This window comes from Nannospalax galili, unplaced genomic scaffold (genome assembly GCF_000622305.1).
Source record: "Nannospalax galili isolate Female #2095 unplaced genomic scaffold, S.galili_v1.0 scaffold206, whole genome shotgun sequence".
NCBI classification, from domain to species: domain Eukaryota; kingdom Metazoa; phylum Chordata; class Mammalia; order Rodentia; family Spalacidae; genus Nannospalax; species Nannospalax galili.
In genome coordinates, this window is record NW_008358101.1 from 9,134,230 (window position 1) to 9,153,900 (window position 19,671).

At 38.2% G+C, this 19,671-nt stretch overlaps 1 protein-coding gene and 1 pseudogene across 3 annotated transcripts in view; one reads left to right on the forward strand and one right to left on the reverse strand.

The window, feature by feature from the left end:
* Positions 1 to 19,671, forward strand: part of Kcnq5 (potassium voltage-gated channel subfamily Q member 5) — a 613,681-nt gene that overhangs the window by 498,581 nt on the left and 95,429 nt on the right. For all 3 annotated transcript variants that reach the window (XM_008856328.3, XM_017795162.2, XM_029557802.1), the window contains exons 6-7: positions 11,377 to 11,487; positions 17,817 to 17,912. In XM_008856328.3, the coding sequence (XP_008854550.1) occupies positions 11,377 to 11,487; positions 17,817 to 17,912 (207 nt within the window). The remainder of the gene's footprint in view (positions 1 to 11,376; positions 11,488 to 17,816; positions 17,913 to 19,671) is intronic.
* Positions 1,480 to 2,061, reverse strand: LOC103752500 (annotated as a pseudogene).

A 19,671-nucleotide genomic window follows, 5' to 3' on the forward strand; every position in this document is an offset into this window, starting at 1 on the left:
TGAACAATATAATACCAAAACTAAATTCAATTTAGTCTAACTCTAGAAGCTGGCTACACTTAGCAGGTTTTCTATAGAATAAATACTGTGAAATATAGGATACCATATAGCAATTGAAGTTGCTTCAAAGGATATTTAAATAAAGACATTTGATTCTATACTATAATTACCCAAGATTAAGATTTCTTGTGCTATGTATACAGTAGCTGTTTCCCTAAAAAGATAGTCAATCTTCATAATTTATAATTTAAATGTTCTTAATTTTTAAGTGGTCATTATACAAAATGAATATCTAATCCAAAGGTTCCTAAAGCAGGGTACTCTTATACAACATCAAGTAACATTACTCTTTCTCAAGCAATTTTATGCAGCACAAATACATTTATTATATACACTTGGCTAACATTAAGTCTCCTCCTCCCACACCATTATAGTCAAAGAAAAAATGACCAAAATAAAAAAAGAATGTACTCTCTTAATAGCAGAAATACTCAAGGGGTATTTCCTGTGCTGTGTATACCCAAGAAAAATCTTTCTTTTTTTCCCGTTTTGTTGTTGTTGTTTTTAGAAAGGATCTGCTATGTTGCCCAGGTACCAGCTATGTGAACCTGCAATTCTCCTCCCTCAGCCTCCTGGGTACCTGCAGCTACAGGCACATGACAATGGGATTTACCTTCAAATCAACATTGATACAAGAGAAAAATCATGAATATTTTATTTTTAATTTCATCATAAAAATACCATTATCCTCCAGAATATATGTAAGAAAATTTTAAGAGTGAGATTGGAGAGTATTCTCTTGATGCTATTAAATTGTCCCCAATGGTCAGGCTACACACAGTGGCTGCTACCCATTTCAAAATTATACTCTTACAAATGCTAATTTAAAAAATATACAGTTAACCTTCAGTTATTTTGAAGGACAGTGCAAATAAAGACATTCTTTGGGTCAATCTGAAAACATTATTTTCAACATTACATTTCCTTTCTCTGCTCATAATCTGAGAAACAAAACACAGCACTGGAAGTAAGCACATTCTACTAGCAGCTACGACTACTGAGGACAGATGACAGAATGATTCAGTAACAATATCGCCCACTTACCTGAAAATATGTTACAGACCTAAATATTTTATAGAAATGACTTCACATCTTTCTAGTGTTTTTGCTTCTTCTTGCTCTCAAACACAAATCGTTTATACCAAGCTCACCTCCCTGTTTACTGTACCAACCATGTCTTACAATCAGGTCTTACAGATTCTCTCTAAGAATATGGATCAACACTTAGGAGCTTTGCATGAAAGCAAACTAATAATGCTTGATATTTATATACAGAATTAGAGTTCCAAGAATCCAGCGAACTCCTTGAAAATGTGCAGAGATTTTATTGTAAAGTATTACTTGTCCTAGCCAGCAATCACAAAGGTTTCCTGCGATGGGACAGAATCCACGGAGGATGTAGCTGCACAAGGGTTACTGTTATCTGACGCTGCCCAATGCATTTCTCCTCTTGTTGGTGGTCACTGGCACCAAATTCCTGCTAGTATCATTGGTAGTGTTGGCTGCTGAGCCATTGACAACAATATACTCGACCTTGTTCTCCAGCTTCACCAAACGTTGCAAAATATCATCCAAGAGCCCAGCAGTTGTACTCTTCAGATCTGTATAGCCAACCACAGAAGCACCGTTCCCCAAGGCCACTGCGTTTTCAGTCTCCTCTGTCAAAGCCTTCACGTATCTTTTGCTTAAGTCCAGGATCTGCTCCCGCAACTTGACGCTGCTCTGATGCCTTGGTTGTTGGAAAGTATTATGTACCAACATCAGTCCCCAAATGAGTCTAAATATGAGCAGTAGAAAATTCAGTTTCTGTGACATATTTTTTTCTTGAGATTGCAAGAAAACGTTTCTGACGAAGCAAACAGACTTGACTGAGAAGCAGTAGCTGGAGAGTAGACTCCAACAATCAAGACTGAGAGAAGAAAAAGTCCTCTACTGCGTATTGGTCTTCAGCAGGGCTGCCTCCACTAGGTCACCTCTGGCCCGTGGGCTTCCCATCACCATTGCTGCTGCCTCATTTCATTTCATATATATTTGCAAAAATTAGTGCTCACAGCTGTGGCCAGGAAAGCAAAGTTCACAAAATTCTATTCCAATAGCTTGCCAATTCATATAATTATTTGTTTAGCAATTTAGTGGTGATACAATTTCCCTCATTTTCACTGACTGACCAGAGGAATCAACACTCACCTTTCCTATGAGCATACTGACTGAGGCCTGCCACACACTAAATATGTGCTTTTCAGAACCCACAGAACTGTTGTTGTTATTGTTGTTGTTGTTGTTATTATATTATTAAATTATATATTTATATTATATTATTATTTTATTATATTATTATCATTAATATTATTAAAATAGGGTCTCCCTGTAGACCTAGCTGGCCTGGAACTCACAGGCTGGTCTTGATCTCACAAAGATCCACCTGCCTCTGCCTCTGCCTCCCAAGTTGGTATTAAAGGGGTGCATCACCACACCAGGCTCTTACCATTATTTGAATACTTGCCAAGAGTCAATGTGTTCACTCCCAAATATTCTTATATTTATACCTAAAATGGCATGGTTAATTTCTTATTATTAGATAAACTGATAATATATGGTACAGAAAGATGGGTAGTTTATGAAAACAGAATAGAATGCTTTACAGAAGCTCAATAAATACAAATACTACAAAACCAAGTGTGAACACACACTCTGTGGAAAAAATTTCTGTCTAGGACTCTTTAGATTCAGAATGTTCCAGAAGAGTTGAGTTCATACTACACTAAAAACCTAAGTTATGTGAAAAAACATGAAAACTAACAAAAATGCACATTATGGGTAAGGTTTACACACACATGCACACACACACACACACACACACACACACACACACACGATAACTTGTAAGCCACTGAAGATATATTTATAAAACCCAGTTCTAGTTGCCTACACAGTATCCTTTCTACCTTTCTTACCTTGAAGACTTTACTTTTTTGTTTGGCAGACTATGCTTCTTGTGAATAATACTAAAAAAATCGATGCACATATATGTGCTTTAAGAAGCTATAAAATATTTATATATATATATATGTCTGTGGTTATCTGCTACAGTAAAACTTCTAAGTATTACAGAAGTGTCAATTAAGAAAGCGTCTCTGGGGCTGAGGATGTAATTTGCCTTCATGGGAAAGGTTCTGGGTTTGCTCCCCATCAGGGAGCTGGGGTTGAAGACAAAGAAGAAGTAAGCATCTCTGTGTACTCTCATGAATTAATAGTATCCGAAAATGTTCTCATCTACAAAGAATAGCAGGACTCTCTCATAAAAAGATTTATTTTACATTGATTAAGCTGCACTATGGTTCAATACATTCTTTTAGTATCTATTTGCTTTGCAGAACAAAACTCTAATATATTGTGATTCACTTTTAACATTGTGTGTAGTAGAAAAGAATGAAATGTTTTGAGTCAAGAATTATCAAAAATATATCAGTACACACAAAACCCATTAGTCAACCAAACTTTAGTTCTTTCTGCCATTCTAAACCCACCCAATAATCCCTGTCATCCCCACCTACCCAGCCTTCATACAGCTATGAAGCATCCTCATGACTCACTCAAGATGAACAAAGGCATTGGTCTCATGCCAGCTCTGTTACCCACTGTGCTCAATCTTTGCATCCTAATGTCCTATGCACACAGAAAAGGAAATACACAGCATAGAGGTTACAGGGATGTCTACAAAGGAGGAACTATATTATATTGTATTCCTAGACTAAAGAGCCTGGTATTTCAGGGAGGTCTTAGTTGTTTGTTCGTTCATTCATTCATTTTTTGATAACAGCATTCCATTATTACATTTAGTTTTTCCAAAATCAACTCTTCCTTTTTAAATGCAGACATCCCATTCCACTATGTTAATTTGTATACCATAACTAAGAGTCACCATCTGCCCTTGTGATGTGGAGCTGCTGAGATACTCTGTGTGACAACAATTGCAATATGGAGAAGATGTGCTGTAATAAAACAAGTCATCTTTCCATGCCAGGCCATCAGGATACTGCTGGGAGCTTAGAGCCTCTGTGAAGATTTTTCCAGAAAACAAATCAACTGCCCATCATCAAATTCAACTGTGATATCTAGATGTGACTTCCTCCCAGCTCCTGAGAATCTCATATGAAGTCACCCCATAGTCTCCAAAATAAACTGCTGCTCTATGATCTCCCCAAATATCTTGGAGAATGGGTGTCTGTGGGGTTCTGTGTGGACCTCCCTTTCTCTGACTCTGCACCTACACTACTCATTAATGGACTCAAAGATGGGAGATCTCTAAAAGGCAAAAATGATGTAAATGATGTACTGTTTAGCATAAGCCTAAGAGGTTAAGCATCAACAGTGATTTGCTTCTTGGCTTATATGCAAATGATCAGCTATACAGCCTGTTACAGGCTAGGAAAGGAAAACAGCCCATTAGTCATATTTCTCTGGTCTGTGACAGAACAACTTAGAAGAAGGAAAGATTTATTCTGTCTCAAGTTTCAGAGGTTTCATCCCATGGTCACTTGACCCCCAGGGGCTTGGAGAAAACGTGGTACTGGGAGCACGTGGTAGAAGAGACCTGTTCACTGCGTGCCAACCTAGAAGCCGAGCAGTTCACGTCATGCTGAACCTGGAAGCAGAGAAAGAGGAATGCCACTCCTCTCTAGCCTTCCCCTTCCCCTTTTATTCTATTGGGCTCTGTACCCCTGGAACGGTGCCACCCACATTCAGGGCACATCTTCCCCATCAGCTGACTTTTTGGAAATAATCTCATAGGCATACCTGGAAGTGTGCATCGATCTCCTCAGTGACTCTAAATAAATCTGTTCAAATTGACAGTGAAAATGAACTATCACACAGTGTGCTTGTGTTGCTGCTGATACTTACAGGATGGCGCCATTCAACCATCCAGAAAATCCATGAATACGTGTGCAGAGCTCATCTAAAGATGGTTTTATGGAATGTACCAGTTCTTGCCTTAGAAAGAGTTAAGAGCGCTTTCTGCTCTTGCAGAGGACCCAGGTTCAGTTTTCAGCATCCACATGGCAGCTCACAATCATCTGTAACTACAGTTCCAGGGACTCCAATGCCCTCTTCTGGTCTCCATGGGTACCAAGCTCGCTCACGGTGCACATAAATACTGCAGGCAAAGGACTCATATACATGAAATAAAAATAAATAAATATTTTTAAGGAAAATCAGAAAGAAAGTATCTATGTTAACTAGACAGGTTACTATGAATTTTAGAGAAAATTCATCTTTTTATTGTAAGTACACCCTAAAACTTTCATAATTTTATTTCCATTCTTCTTTATTAGAGCATACTAATTGTATACAATAATCTATTGTATTGGGCTGTTTTCCTGCAGGCATATAATGTACTTTGATCATATTTACCTCCCATAACCCATAAAGAAATAGAAACCCTACCCCCAAGCAAGATTCAGCAAACTACCACTAGTGATAAGTACTGTCCAAATATAAGAAGTGTAAGCAGTTGTGGTCCACATCGATAACCCCAACACTTGAGAGGCTGAGGCAGGAAGATTGTAAATTCAAGGACAGCCTGGGCTGTAGAACAAAATCCATCTCCAAAGAAGGAAGGGAGGGAAGAAGGAAGGGAAGGGAATAAGGAAGAATTATTAAGTAGCTGAAATAGAAAATAACCAGACACCCTGTTGTAGACAGAATAGAGAAGGCTTCCTCAATGAGGGAATATTTGGGATAATATATAAAAGATGAGAAGGAGCCCTGGGACAGATAGGAAAGGAATTATTTCAGTGATTGGACAGCATGTGTAGAGTTCCAGAGACAGAAAGATCCTAGTTCATTTAAAAGGCTGGAAGGCCATTATTGTGAGTATACTGACCAAGGCTGAAACCAGGCTGATCCTGGAGGTTGACAGAGACCAGATCATGTGAACCCTGGAGCTCAGAATTTATTCTAAAGTTGATAGATAACCATTGGAATATTTTTCCAGAGGGGAGTGAGAAAATGGCATTTCTTCAGGTAGATAGAGAAAGAACCAGAGGAGAAGAAGGAGGAATGTTGGGGGAGGGTAGACTATGATCAAAAATATTGTATAAAGTTCTCAAAGAGTTAATAAAAATAATTAAAATTAAAGATAAGTATTAAAAGTGTTGGGGATACAGCTAAGTGTAGAATTCTTGCTTAGCATGTGTAAGGCTTTGGGTTCAATCTGCAAGACCACAAAAATGAAGGAAGGAAGGAAGGAAGGAAGGAAGGAAGGAAGGAAGGAAGGAAGGAAGGAAGGGATGGAGGGAGGAAGGGGGGAGGGGAAGAACAGGAATGGAAAGGAGGGAGAGAAAGGACAGGAATGGAAAGAAGGGAGGGGAGGGGAGAGAAGGGGAAAGAAAAGAGAAGAGGAGAGGGAAGGAGAGGAGAAAGAATGAGAGGGAAGTCAGTCAACAGCAGATATGCTACAGATATAGAAGTCCAAATCTCAGAAGAGTGGCCTGGCTTAAAACAATATATTTGATGTATTCAGCATGATAATAGTTAAATTCTTAAGACATTTAAGATCACATGGGAAGAGGATAGAAAAAAAAGAGGAACAGAAAAAAAATTCAAAAAGAATAAAAATGTTTAAAGTCTAGAGCCAAGGCTTAGGATTGCAAAGTTAAAAAGTTGAAGAGAATAAGAGGATCCAAAGGAAACAAGCCATCAATAATGTGGAGAGAAAACCACTGAAGTGGCAAGAGAGGAGGGATGCTTGGATGAACAGACTTTCTGAAAGGTCAGCCATCACAGTATCTGTCTCCTTCAGTATCATTTCTGTCTCTCAAAATGTTACCCTGCCCACAAATTCCATGTAAAATGGCCTGACCAGAGCACTACCTCAGTGGTCACCAGTGACCACCAACCACCACCATGTGCAAAAGGTTTTCTCCATCCTCAATCCCTGGTTTCCTGTTCACCTGTGACATCAAGGATATCCTGGTCCTTTGGGAAAGTCTTTCTCTTCTCCATTACTTTTCCATCTATAAAACTCTTTTTTTCCATCTATAAAACCCTTAAAAGCAGTTCTTCAGGGCTGGAGAGATGGCTCAGCAGTTAAGAGCACTGGCTGATCTTGTAGAAGACCAAAGTTTGATTCCTAGCACCCACATTGCAGCTAACAACCATCCCTAACTCCAGTTCCAAGGGATCCAACACCCTCTTCTGACCTCCATGGGCATTGCAAGGCATGGGTGCACTTACATCCGTGCAGGCAATGCACTCAGACACACAAATTTTTTTAAAAAATAGTTCTACATTTTATACTTTTCTGATTTCCCCTTCCTTTCATCCTTAAATTTCTGTTTCCTGAGTTACCCTTTGATGCCTTCTACACAGTCTTGATAATCTCGTGTATTCACAAAACAACATTCACCCTGTGCCTGATTAAAACCCCAAAACTCATGCCAAACCCAACTCGCTCTCTCTTTCCCTCTCTCTCGCTCGCTCGCTTTCACTCTCACTTACTCTCTCACTCTCTTGCTCTCATTCTCAGTTTCCTCCTTAAATGTCTTCATCAGTCATATGAATATTTAAAAGCCTTACTTACTAAATGAAAGTCTTTGCCTTTACTCCAAACCCTTCTGTTTTTCATTATTGGATTTTTATTTATTTTACAGACACTTTTTCATCGAGCTTTTCCATTCATTGTTGACTTAGTCTTCCCCCCTCACACCGCAAATAATCAATAGTGTATGTCTGTGAACTCCCTTTGCGTGTCTCTACTTCCAGAGCCTCTTCACAGGTCTCCTTGCCTCTTGCTTCTCCTTGTTCCCATCCTTCTGTACATGTGCTACCATAATTTCAATGTCTAAAAATGCAACACTCCAATGCATGTCAGTTTCAAAAACATTCACAAGTATTTCTGAGCTGAAAAACAGGAAGCTGAATCCTTATCCCACCATAGAAGGCTTCATTCATTTATTCAGTATATGCATTTTGGGGAATTGCTGTGTGCCTATTTCTGTATTATGATTTTACACTCAGGAAGACACAGTTGCAGCCCACATAAGAGTAACAAGGAAATTTAATCATTATTTACTATTGCAGATGTTGATATGTTTTTTAAATAAAAATGAACAGAGTAAGGAATTATGAAACAATAGATAGAAAAAAAGTTATTTTAAAAATGTTTTTATTATTAATTGACACAGTAATTATATATATTTATTGGTTGCAGTCTGACATTTCCCCATATGCATGTACTGTGGAAAGATCAGATCAGGGCATATCTCACATCAGACATTTATCATTCCCTTGTATTTGGAACATTCAGAATGTTCTCTATTACTTTTAAATATTGACTAATAGCTGTCAATCATAGTTATCCTATCCTGTGGCGCAGTGCTATAGAGTATTAGAAGTTATGCCTCTTATTCAACCTCACCCCTGTTTCAATAAATTGGGAATGGCCTTCCTATGGAGCTGACAATTGACTAGCTACCTGAAATGAAATCTGTAAGTAAATGAAATCTAAAGAGTAAACAGCACGTGCAGAGATCCTGAGACAGGGAAAGGCTGGGGAGCTGATGAACAGCAGGGAGGTGTGGTCAAAGGAGAATGAGCTGGAGAGGAGCATTGGAAGACAGTAACTGAGTCATGGGCAAAGGCTGGATGAGGCTGAGCCCTCTCAGCTGTTGAAGAGGAGCTGGGAATTTATTCTGAAGGATATGAGACTACTCTAGAGAAGTGTATCCATGAGAGAGATACGGTATGATTATCATTTTCAGGGATGCTCCCTGAGGGGCTGGAAGTACAGTTCAGTAATACCGTTTACCTAACGTGCAATGCCCTCTGTTCAATCCTATGCACTATAAAAAAGGAAGATGCTTGGTAACTTAGCTTTAATATAGCTAGTTAAGGTCTAGACACTAATGCTTTCTCTTTTGACAATTCACTATTTTATGAATTTGTGGTGTGCAAAGGTTATTATGACTTTATAGATGCAATGCAGAACAACTAACTCAATCCAATTAACATATTCATCACCTCAAACACTTAGGTTGTGGTGAGAACATTTGAAATTTGTTCAAATGATTTTAAAAAAATTTATTTGTTGTTGTGTGTGTGCATGATATGAGTGTGTGAGTATAGGCACAGGATTCTCACCGCACAAGTGTGAAGGTCAGAGATTAACATCCAGGAAGTTGGTTTTCTCCTGAACAATCTTGCCAGCCCTCTCCAAATAATTATGAAACTGAAATTCTTGGTTGTTTTTGAAATGTACAGTGCACTATTATTAACAACATTCACCAAGGCCTGAGACTTTGGACTTTTGGAGATGTTCTCTCCACGCCCCCCATTTTGCTGTCTCTGAGCCACCAGGCTTCTCTCTGATTCCATGACTGTTTGAAGTGTTCAGTTCCATGCAGAAGTGAGACCATGTAGTATTTGTCTTTTCATACCATTTATTTCAGGTAACCTTATTAGATGCAGAAAAAATGTTTGACAAAATTCTTCTACAATAAAAATAAATCTCAACAAATTAAGTATAAAAGGAACACACCCCAACACCATGAAGATCATGTCTCATAATCCCACAGCTAGCATCATGCTAAACAGAGAATATGGAAACACTTTCTTTTAAGATCCTAAACACAAAAAAGGATACCCACTCCCACCATTTTGACTCAGGATAGTGTGGTGGGCCAGCAAGATGGCTCAGTGGGTAAAGACATGCTTCCTGCCAAACATGACAACCAGAGTTTGATACCTGAAACTTATGTGGTTGAAGGAGAGAACTGACTCCAGCAGGCTGTCCTCAGACTTCCACATTTACACAGTGGACTGCACATACCACCACACCAAGACATACAAACATACACACATACAAATAATAAATATCTTAAAATATTACTTTTTAAAAAAGATAATATGGGGAATCCTTGTCAGAGCAATTAGATGAAAGAAAGAAATAAAAGGTATTCATATATCAGATAGGAAAATGAAAGTTACTGTTTGTTGATGACACAATCTTGTGAATGAAAAGCTATAGATCACGTACATATGCGCACACACCCATTCCCCCATGCAAACTGTTAAAACAAAGTAATTCAGTAACAGTAGAGAATGTAAAATCAATATACACAAAAGTCAGCTGAGTTTCATACACTCAAAAATTTTCTGGAAAAGAAATCAAGACAATCTCATTTACAATAGCTAGCAAAAATAAGTTACAGATAAATTCAACAAAGAAGCTTAAGAAGTTGTACCCATGGGGCTGGAGAGATGGCTCAGTGGTTAAGAACACTGGCTGTTCTTGCAGAAAACCTGGGTTTGAATCCCAGCACCCACATGGCAGCTAACAACTGTCTGCAACTCTAGTTCCAGGGGATCCGACTTCTGTCCTCCAAGGGCATTGCACAACATGGATGCACTTACCTACATGCAATACACACATACACATAAAATAAAAATAATAAATAAAATATTTAAAAAAAGAAGTTATATCCTGAAAACTATAAAACATTAATGAAGTGCACCATTCCTTTCCAAACTCACCATGCTTCAGTCCAGCTGAAAAATTTACAGTTTGTAATTTCTCATATTGCTTTCTTTTCACCTCAGTGCTGCTGGTCATATGATTCCCCTCCCTGTAAACCCACCTTCCCGTCATTATTTCTGCCTCTCAACATGTTACCCATCCTTCAAAGCTTTAGATGTGATGACAATCCCCACATAAGCTTCCTTTTCCCCCATAATAGTAAGAGTCAATCTGCTCCTTAAAGTACCACAGGCTATTTGTGCCCCTGTTGTAAATTCCTATATGCCCCTTATTTCTTGCTTTAATTGTTCACGCAGATCATGCCTCCCTCACTATGCCGTAATTATGGTAGAACAAGAACTACATACCACTCACTTTTGTCCCACTACAAATCACAAAATGTACCTTGAATACACCAGGCTTTAAGAAAATGCCAGTAACAAGCGGACAGCTCTAATTAGAATAAATCATTATTCAGGGTACTGACTAAACCCCAAGTCCACAGAACTGTCACTTCTATGTCGATGATTATCTTCTCACTCAAATAACTTTCCTTTGAAGACACATAGACAAGATGGAAAACTTTGTTACAGGAGAGGAGCTCGTATGTCAGTTATTCCTTTCATTAAAAAAAGAGAAGTTCTGTTATGGGTCATGGAAAACTAAAGCACAGTAATAAAATGTGCCAACAAGACATCTTGAAAAATAATTTAGTGGAGATGTTGCCTTGCCTCCTGTTCCTAGGTCCTAACTTCCTTCTCAAGTACTTAAGCTGAATGGACTATTTACTTTGTTTCTAGATTACACTGACAACTATCGGCTATGGAGACAAAACGCCCCTAACTTGGCTGGGAAGATTGCTTTCTGCCGGCTTCGCACTCCTTGGCATTTCTTTCTTTGCGCTTCCTGCTGTGAGTATCTTTGCCACAATAAATATAGCACCCTAAATTAGGTCCTTGGCTTTACTGGAGTGAGCTCTCACACATCAGTGTGCTCAGAAACGTATCAGTTCATTGATAAATATAATTTTTTCTAATAAAATCCTTACTTTCTAAATATGTCCAGGTAGATGATTTATAAAATATGATCTTGAGACTTTACCACCAGCTAGATCTATATAAGCAAATAATTCAGATTTTTTCCAGTCAACATGTCACCAATACATTTTGAATGTTTGTAAAGGTTTAGAGATACCTTCATTTAAACTAATTTCTGTAATTTGGCTCATAATGCGCATAACTGAAAAGACACATGGGCACAGGAGTTCTTTCCTCTTCCTATGCATTTGAATGAAAAGCTTATGACCTTAAATGTTGTAAATGTGTCAAGTGACTTGTTTCTGTGTGGCTGTCATTGATTTTTCTTATAAGCAGTTTCTGCCTCTTGCCAGAATGAAGAGGCCATTTAGCATCCTCTAAGTTTCTGATTATTTGCTCTTTAATGGATGAAGCTTAACTGTCTGGTCATTTTAGCCTTCTGTTTCTTTAAAGGCAGCTGGACATAATGTTGCAATTTGCCTCTACCCTCCAGTTATCACCTTTGCCCACTCCGTGTGGGGTAGAGGTGGCCATCAGGGAATCAACAGAAAGGGCTGTGAATCTAACTGCAGCAGGTGTGCCCAAGGAAAACAGTCTCAGCTGGAGCTCTCACTCCAGGCAGCGGCCCATGCCATACTCAGCCTCTGCCAAGCTGAAACCTGAGAGCACATGCCAGAGGACGCTGAGCACATAGAGGTCAGATGGGGATTTTCAGTACCAGACTTCAAGCTCGCTGTGCTTATCCTTTGACTGTAAATGAACTCAGAGGACACTCCTGCCCCTCCCACAGTAAGAGCCCAACTCCAGACTGCCAGCTGGTTCAGGCCCAAACCACTCAAAACCACAGGAAAGACACTGCCAAGCCCGTGCTCATGCCTAGGCATTGCTCCTGAGTTTGGGTTCTATTTGTCACTAACTGTATGACTGTATTAGTGTGCTAGAACTGCTGTGATAGGGTACCACAGGCTGGGAATCTTACCAATAAAAGTTACCCTTACAGCCCTTGGAGGCTGGAGTTCCAAATCCAGGTATTAGCAGGGCGAGTCCCTTCTGAAAGCCTCTGTCCTTGAAGTGTATTTGGTCATCCTCTTCATGTGTCTTCACAGTTAAATCCAAATTTCCTTATCTTCTAAAGGCATGAGTCAGATGAATGAGGGGCTCCCCTAAGGACCTCACCCTAACTTTTTTTTTAATCTCAGTAATGGCTCTACCTTCAAATAAGGTCACATTCTGAGATACAGGGAACTTTGAATTTGGGGAGACACAATTCAGTTCAAACTGTGATTTTGAGTGTGTTTCTTTAGCAAAAGAATAGGGGAAGAATTACTGAGTTCAGCAAAACTTTAGGAAGATCAATGTGATAATGTAAGTTAAGTGCTTATTATGAAGAAACTCAATAGCTCTATTTCATCTGTAAAAATATTTTTAAGGGGCTGGAGAGATGGCTCAGTGGTTAAGAACACTGTTCTTGCAGAAGACCCGGGTTCAAATACCAGCACCCACATGGCCGCTAACAACGGTCCATAACTCAAGTTCCAGGGGATCTGACAGCCTTTTCTGTCTTCCTCGGGCATTGCATGACCCGGGTGCACTTACCTACACGCAGGCAATACACGCATACACATAAAATAAAAATAATAAATAAAATATTTTTTAAATGTATTTTAAAAATCATGTTTCTTGGGAAAGAGAAATGGCTCAGTTGTTAAGATCACTTGCTGCTAAGTCACAAGGACCAAAGTTCAAATCCCAGTACCCATATTAGGACACACATATGCCTGAAATGCCAGTTCCAAGGAAGCTGACACACTCTTCTGGACTCTACAGACACCCACACAGACATGGACACAGCACATGCACACACACACATAAATAAAATAGAATAATTTGTTAAAAACATTATGTTTCTTGGTGAAAATGTTAGCATCAAACACAGTGAAAAACATGCCAGATGTAGCAGCATACAACTTTAATCCCAGCATTTGGGAGGCAGAGGCGGGTAGATCTCTGTGAGAGTGAGGCCAGCCTGGTCTACATAGCAAGTTCCAGGTCAGCTGGGACTACAGAGAAACCCTGTCTCAAAATAATTCAGTATTTATATGTTCTGAAGAGAAATACCTTTGGGAATAATAAAATGCAGCCTTAGATTTCCTCCCCTAAAATAATAGCAAAAATAAATAAAGAAATAACCTGCTTTTGTATTTATATTTAACCTGAAGTCACATGTATAACTGGGTAGTTAAAAGAGACAATAGTGTGTGTGTCTTGTCCAGTAGAAGAGCCCCTTGAGACCTAATTCACAACCTAGTCTTCACTTTCAGAGAACATTCTGACAAATGGACGTACACTTTCACAATTCTTTTGAAGAGTGTTCTATAAGTAACCTAGGAGTTCAGCAGACATAAAAAGAGACTGGAAAACAAGCAGCAAGGGAAGAAAAGCTCTCTTCTGCAACAAGCAAGCAGAGACAAGAGTTCAAAGTGTGAGACAACTTAGGATGAGTTAGAGTCAGGGTCAGCTTCTCTCTAAAAAAGGTCTGCATCCTCCACAGTGAAATGCTGGGGGGCCATAATGAAACTCTGGCCCATTACAGGGAGTTTAAATTATGTTGCTATGTTAGGTTACAGGTCAGAGACTAAGTAGTCATTCTTGGAAATGTTTCCAGTAAAATGATTGCCATTTTTATATGCAAATCAAATTAATCTGTGTTAGAAATCTAAGAAATGTGCTTGCACAGAACAGAACATTTCCTAATAGTACCAAGAAAAGTAGCCTCTTCCCTGGAACCTTTTACTGCAACCTCATGATAGGTGCTGAGTTGTCATTCTGGCCTCCATACCTGCCAGCCAGCAGTATCTGATTGGAATTTTGGAGCATGCCTTAGCTTTTTGCTGAAGAAGCTGGAGGTGGAGTCTCTTTGTAGTTCCTCCTACCCAGGAAGCTGGATGACCATAGTTTTCCCATCTCACTTTCAAAGCAGAATTTTCTTGTTCCTCACAGCATCAACCAGCCTCCTATCCCAAGCTCCACTGTAGGCCGCTTCCTCTGGCTCCCTCCAGCCTTGGGCTAATGATTTCATGGAGGCAACCCTGTCTTTCTCTACAACACCCACATGAGCAAATCTTGCTTCCTCCCACCTGCTGGATACCCCAGCAACAAGTGTTTGTTTATATTATGAAGAAATTAAACTTTATAGTGATTGAATTCTTTCTGACATCCAGCTAGTAAGTTCAGCATAAGAAGTAGGTCTCTTTGACTTGAAACATTAACCATTCCACAAATGCATATTAGCTATTATCTATAATCATCAAAAAGATTAACAACTATAATTTTAAATATAGCAAAATATTAACAAGGGTTAAAAATCAGCATAACTTGGTTGCCGTGGAGACGGCACAAACTTGGGCTCCTTGAATATGAATGATAAAAATGTGTAAATATTTTCCCAGTTGGTGTTTATGTAACACTTGTTTGCCTAGAATTAAATCTTAAAACCTAAAGTTTAGTGTCCGGAGAGATGGCTCAGTGGTTAAGAGCACTGGCTGAACATGCAAAGGACCCACATTTGGTTCCTGGGATCCACATGGCGGCTAGCAATCATCCACCCAAGTTCCAACACCCTTTCTGGCCTCTGCAGACATTGCATGACATGGGTGCACTTCTATACAAGCAGGCAGCACACTCATATTCATAAAATAAAAAATACAATTTTAAAACCTAAATTTTAATTCATGTTATTCTAGAAAATGAATGAAATGAAAACTAAGTTTCTAAGAATTTGCATTTATTGTCAATACTTGAAGAGATATCATGCTTGTTTGAAGACGAAGCCGTATTGCATCTGTATGTGTAAATCATAACAGACTTCTGCTTAGGTACACTGATTTGTATATGAAGAGAGGTGGGGAAAAAGTTGGAATAGAGCCATAATGAGACAGTGAACAGACCTGGCTTAATAACTCCTGTAATACACAGTCTGGCACAAAGGATATATAGTAAACAGTTGCCATCTGCTAATATATGTTTGTAAGCAATGCCAGTGTGATTTTTGGCATATTTTAGTTCATTTGGTAAATGCTAGACTATGCTATGGGGGACCTGAGTTCACTTTCCAAAAGTGAACCCCACATCTATATATTAAGTGCTTAAAATGATAGTAATTGCTGTGAACCCAATTAAAACTCAGAATTATGTTCAGAGCATAATTATGTTCACATAGTGTATATATAACTAATATCTATTATAAAATATTTTATATTCTCTCCTTCATGTTTATATTTAACAGGAAATGAGGTTAAAAGAAAACAAATCAATCTTTCCCAAATAGTTTTAATGTAATAGAAACTATTGGGGTTTCAAATGACTAGAGTTAATCTGGATTTGGAAATAGAGAACCATTTGTTATACCAAGTAGAGGGAAATATTATTTAAACTTACAAACCATATCACACAAACTAGGTTTTTAAAAAGCTTAGTTTGTGTAATCACAATCTGATGAGATGGAGATCTTAAACAGCACAAGACCTGCCCTGAAAGAGAGATGGAAAACAGAGCCTGTGATGTAATTGCTAATTTCAGGGCACAGTCATTTATCCTAATTAATAATAGAATAGGTCATTGCTCACTAGTAGCAAATATTATTTTACAATTGAGTGTTTTAAACATGATTGCACTACTTATTGTCTGGTTATTGTCACTGAGGAGCTCAGAATTATCAAATCTCAAGATAAAATGAAAGGTTAAAGTCTATCTAGAGCCCCAAATATCTCAAACAAGTTGTCAAATAGCCCAAACTATCCTTTTAGAGATGAAAAATCCACCACTTTTCCAAGAGTGCCATCTTTGAGCTAATTTAAAATAGAAAAAAAAAAACTAATTTTTTTACCTGTAGCAGATACTGACTTAGTGCTTCTAAGATGTCCATCTCTAACCTAAGGGTTAGACCCCTTGAAGTTTAATAAAAGGCTAATAATTTATAGCTAGCATGTAAAGTCCACAAACTTGAAAGCAGTGGGTCTCCCACTATCATACTAATGAAGTAAAAAGATAAACAAACCCCAGATCTCTGAAAGCCAATCTATGGCTGAAACAAAAAGCATTAACTTCACAAACATTGCACCAAATCAAACTGAAAAGAAAGGCAAATATCAAAGAACCAGAATGTTGGCAGATCAAGATGATAAACAGAAGGAAATCAAATAGGCAAACAAACAACAAAACAGCTGGAGCTGGAGAGATGGCTCAGTGGTGAAGAGCTTGTCCTCATGCAGAGTACCTGAGTTCAGTTCCCAGCACCCATGCTGGGTGAATCACAACTGCCTGGAACTCCAGTTTCAGGGAATCTGGCACCTTCTTCTGGATTCAGTGGGTAACTGCACTGACAGGTGGACAAACCCACATACACATATACACATAATTAAACATAAAATAAATCTTTTTAAAAATTTTAAAACTGAGATAAATGTGGAAGGATATAAAATCTTACCCCCAAATCTAGGTGAGTCAAAAAAAAAAAAAAAAAAAAGGCATGCTCAAAGTGCTATGTTAAAATGGAGGGAAACAGGGATGGGTTTTGCAGTAACTCATGCTCTTGTTTTTATTGTACAGACAGGCAAAGCCTATATCTTCAAAACTGACAGCCTATTTTCCCCCCTGTGGGTAACTTTCTTTCCCTTTTTATTGTTCTTTAATGGGTATAGAATCACAGCATCTTGAAAGGCTACGGCTGTGATAGACCTGAAGGCCCCACTTCCCTCTTCTTCCCATTTCAGGGATCTAGAATACACAATGTCAGAGTTTAATCAGTGCTAGAAGTAGTCCCTTGCTCACAGCAGCAAGACTTCAATGCTCCAAAAATAAATTCCAATCCAGTTCAAAGCGGAATTTATGCCCCTAAAATATATTGCTTACGACCACTCACTTGAATTGAATGGTCATTTCTGTTTGTAATTCTGGTGCTTTTTACTATACCAGAAGACAATAAATTATAATGCCTAGTTGATTTGCCAAAGACCAGAAGCTATTATATCTTATAACAATACTGCTCAACAAATTGCCATTCACCGATAGTCTTATAATAGTGTTTTTTATAAGTAACATGTTTATTATCAACAGATTATATATTATTTGTCCTTTTTGTAGACTCATTTTAGAGGTGTTTAAAGTATTTGTTTTTATGATGCTATTTTTATATTCTGTTCCAGGGCATTCTTGGCTCAGGTTTTGCATTAAAAGTACAGGAACAACACCGCCAGAAACATTTTGAGAAAAGAAGGAACCCAGCTGCCAACCTCATTCAGGTAAATGTTAGTGGAGTAGGGAGATTAGACAGCAACCTTGGTCTCTCTGAGAGTTTGTTAGGTCATTTTCTAGTTTCTATCCTTCATTACTTCATAGAGATACTGTTTTGTCTTTTTTAAAAATGAAACCAGGATTTAAGGAACAGTCTTGAATTTGAACTGGTGTTTCTTCTCTCCTCCAAAAAAAATTGGGGGGGGCAAGTAATCTATGTGTTGTTCAGATTAATTAACCATACCACCAAGACTGTGCAGAGGCTAGCAGTTATGCTACTCCTGGAAGGACCCAATACATCTTATGAACTGCTTTGTGAAACGTAATTGGTCATTAAGTGGCGGAGCAGAACGTGGGATTGCTCCCTGCACTGCAATGACTTTCTCCAGTCCCTTGTATGCATTCTTGTGAAGAATACCATATTTGTTAAGAATGTCAAGGTTTGTATCTGTGGAACTGCTTTCAAGGCCATGTCAGGTGATAACTTAATGTAGTTGTCCTGTTTTCAAAGCTGGTATGTTATAGAATACATTAATATTTGAGACTATAAAACAGTAAGTATGGGACTGGAAAGATGGCTCAGTGGTTAAGAGCACTGGCTGCTCTTGCAGAGGGCTCAGGTTGAGGCTGGAGAGCTGTCTGTAACTCTAGTTCCAGGGTATCTGATGCCCTCTTCTGACCTCCAAGGCCATTGCATGACACAGGTGCACTTAAACACATGCAGCCAATACACTCATATACATAAATAAAAATAATAAAATATTTTTAAAAACAGTAAGTATAAAAAGTTTTAAAAATTGTTGAGTCTAAATATAAAACAATAAAGAAATTAAGATTTCTTGAAAAAAAACAATAAGTATATTGTTTGAAGCTAGTTCAGAAAACAGGGATTTTTTGTTTACCATTTTGTTTTCTTTTCAACAACCCAGTATTGTGTTAACGCTTTTTTTATTATTTATTTATTAACCACATACTTAGAAGAAGCATTTCATTACAACAGCACTGACATATTCCATGACAATTTCCTGAAATAAGATGCATCTCTTTCAAAATTGGCTGTAAATTTCTAGGTTTACAGTTGAATTATTACAGTCATACAATATTGTACTAAGTATAAACCCTATAAGACATAAAATTAAAAGAGGTTTTAACCTTTAAAAAGGTCTCTATTTCATTATTAAAATACACATTTTCATACAGAAAAATTCATTTTTAATGCAATTGACATTAAGATGTTTGCACATGTGTTTCTAATCTCTATATATCTGATTATTAAGGAGCCCAACTAAAAGATGGGCTAAGGAGCTGGAGAGACAGTTCTCAAAAGAAGAAGTAAAAATGGCTATGAAACATCTTAAAAGACGCTCAACATCACTAATAATTAGGGAAATGCAAATTAAAACCACTTTAAGATTTCATCTTACCCAAGTCAGACTGGCTAAGATCAAGAGAACAAATGATGCCAAATGTTGGAGAGGATGTGGGGAAAGGGGAACACTCATCCACTGCTGGTGGGGCTGCAAACTTGTTCAACCCATATGGAACTCAGTGTGGAGAACTCTTAAAAAACTACAAATGAACCTAACATTTGACCCAGTTATAACACTCCTCGGCATATACCCAAAGAACTCATCCTATTGCAGAGACACTTATACATCCATGTTTGTTGCTGCTCTTTTCACAATAGCTAAGAGATGGAAGCAACCTAAGTGTCCCTTAATTGATGAGTGGATAATGAAAATGTAGTTCATTTATATGATGGAGTTC